The sequence below is a fragment of the Plasmopara halstedii genome, assembly GCF_900000015.1.
Source record: "Plasmopara halstedii genome assembly, contig: Scaffold_3120, whole genome shotgun sequence".
NCBI lineage: Eukaryota > Oomycota > Peronosporomycetes > Peronosporales > Peronosporaceae > Plasmopara > Plasmopara halstedii.
Genome location: NW_020190023.1, coordinates 1442836 through 1443041, shown reverse-complemented (window position 1 = coordinate 1443041; position 206 = coordinate 1442836). Strand labels below are relative to the sequence as shown.

Here is a 206-nt window from a genome sequence, read left to right as displayed (position 1 = left end):
GTTGTTCTGCATGACGGTTCCTTGCTGGATAAAGGCTTGCTTGGTTCCGGTTGACACTGCTTGCCGAATGAGCATTTTTCGCTTCGAGCATACAGCTTGTTGTCTCGAAGAACAGCGAAAACTTGGCGCAAATGCTGCAGATGGTCGTCGAAACAGCTTGGAACCACACAAATGTCGTCCAGATAGACAACCACGAATTTTAGCTT

The 206-nt window shown here is 47.6% G+C and overlaps 1 protein-coding gene across 1 annotated transcript in view; it reads right to left on the bottom strand.

Annotated features, from left to right (window-relative positions):
- Positions 1-199: 199 nt before the first annotated feature.
- PHALS_07833 (threonine ammonia-lyase) overlaps positions 200-206 on the bottom strand; it is a gene marked incomplete at both ends in the record, with an annotated part of 588 nt that continues 581 nt past the window's right edge. Inside the window, one exon of the mRNA XM_024721371.1 lies at positions 200-206. This exon is cut by the window's right edge and continues 418 nt beyond it. Within this exon, the coding sequence (XP_024586476.1) occupies positions 200-206 (7 nt within the window).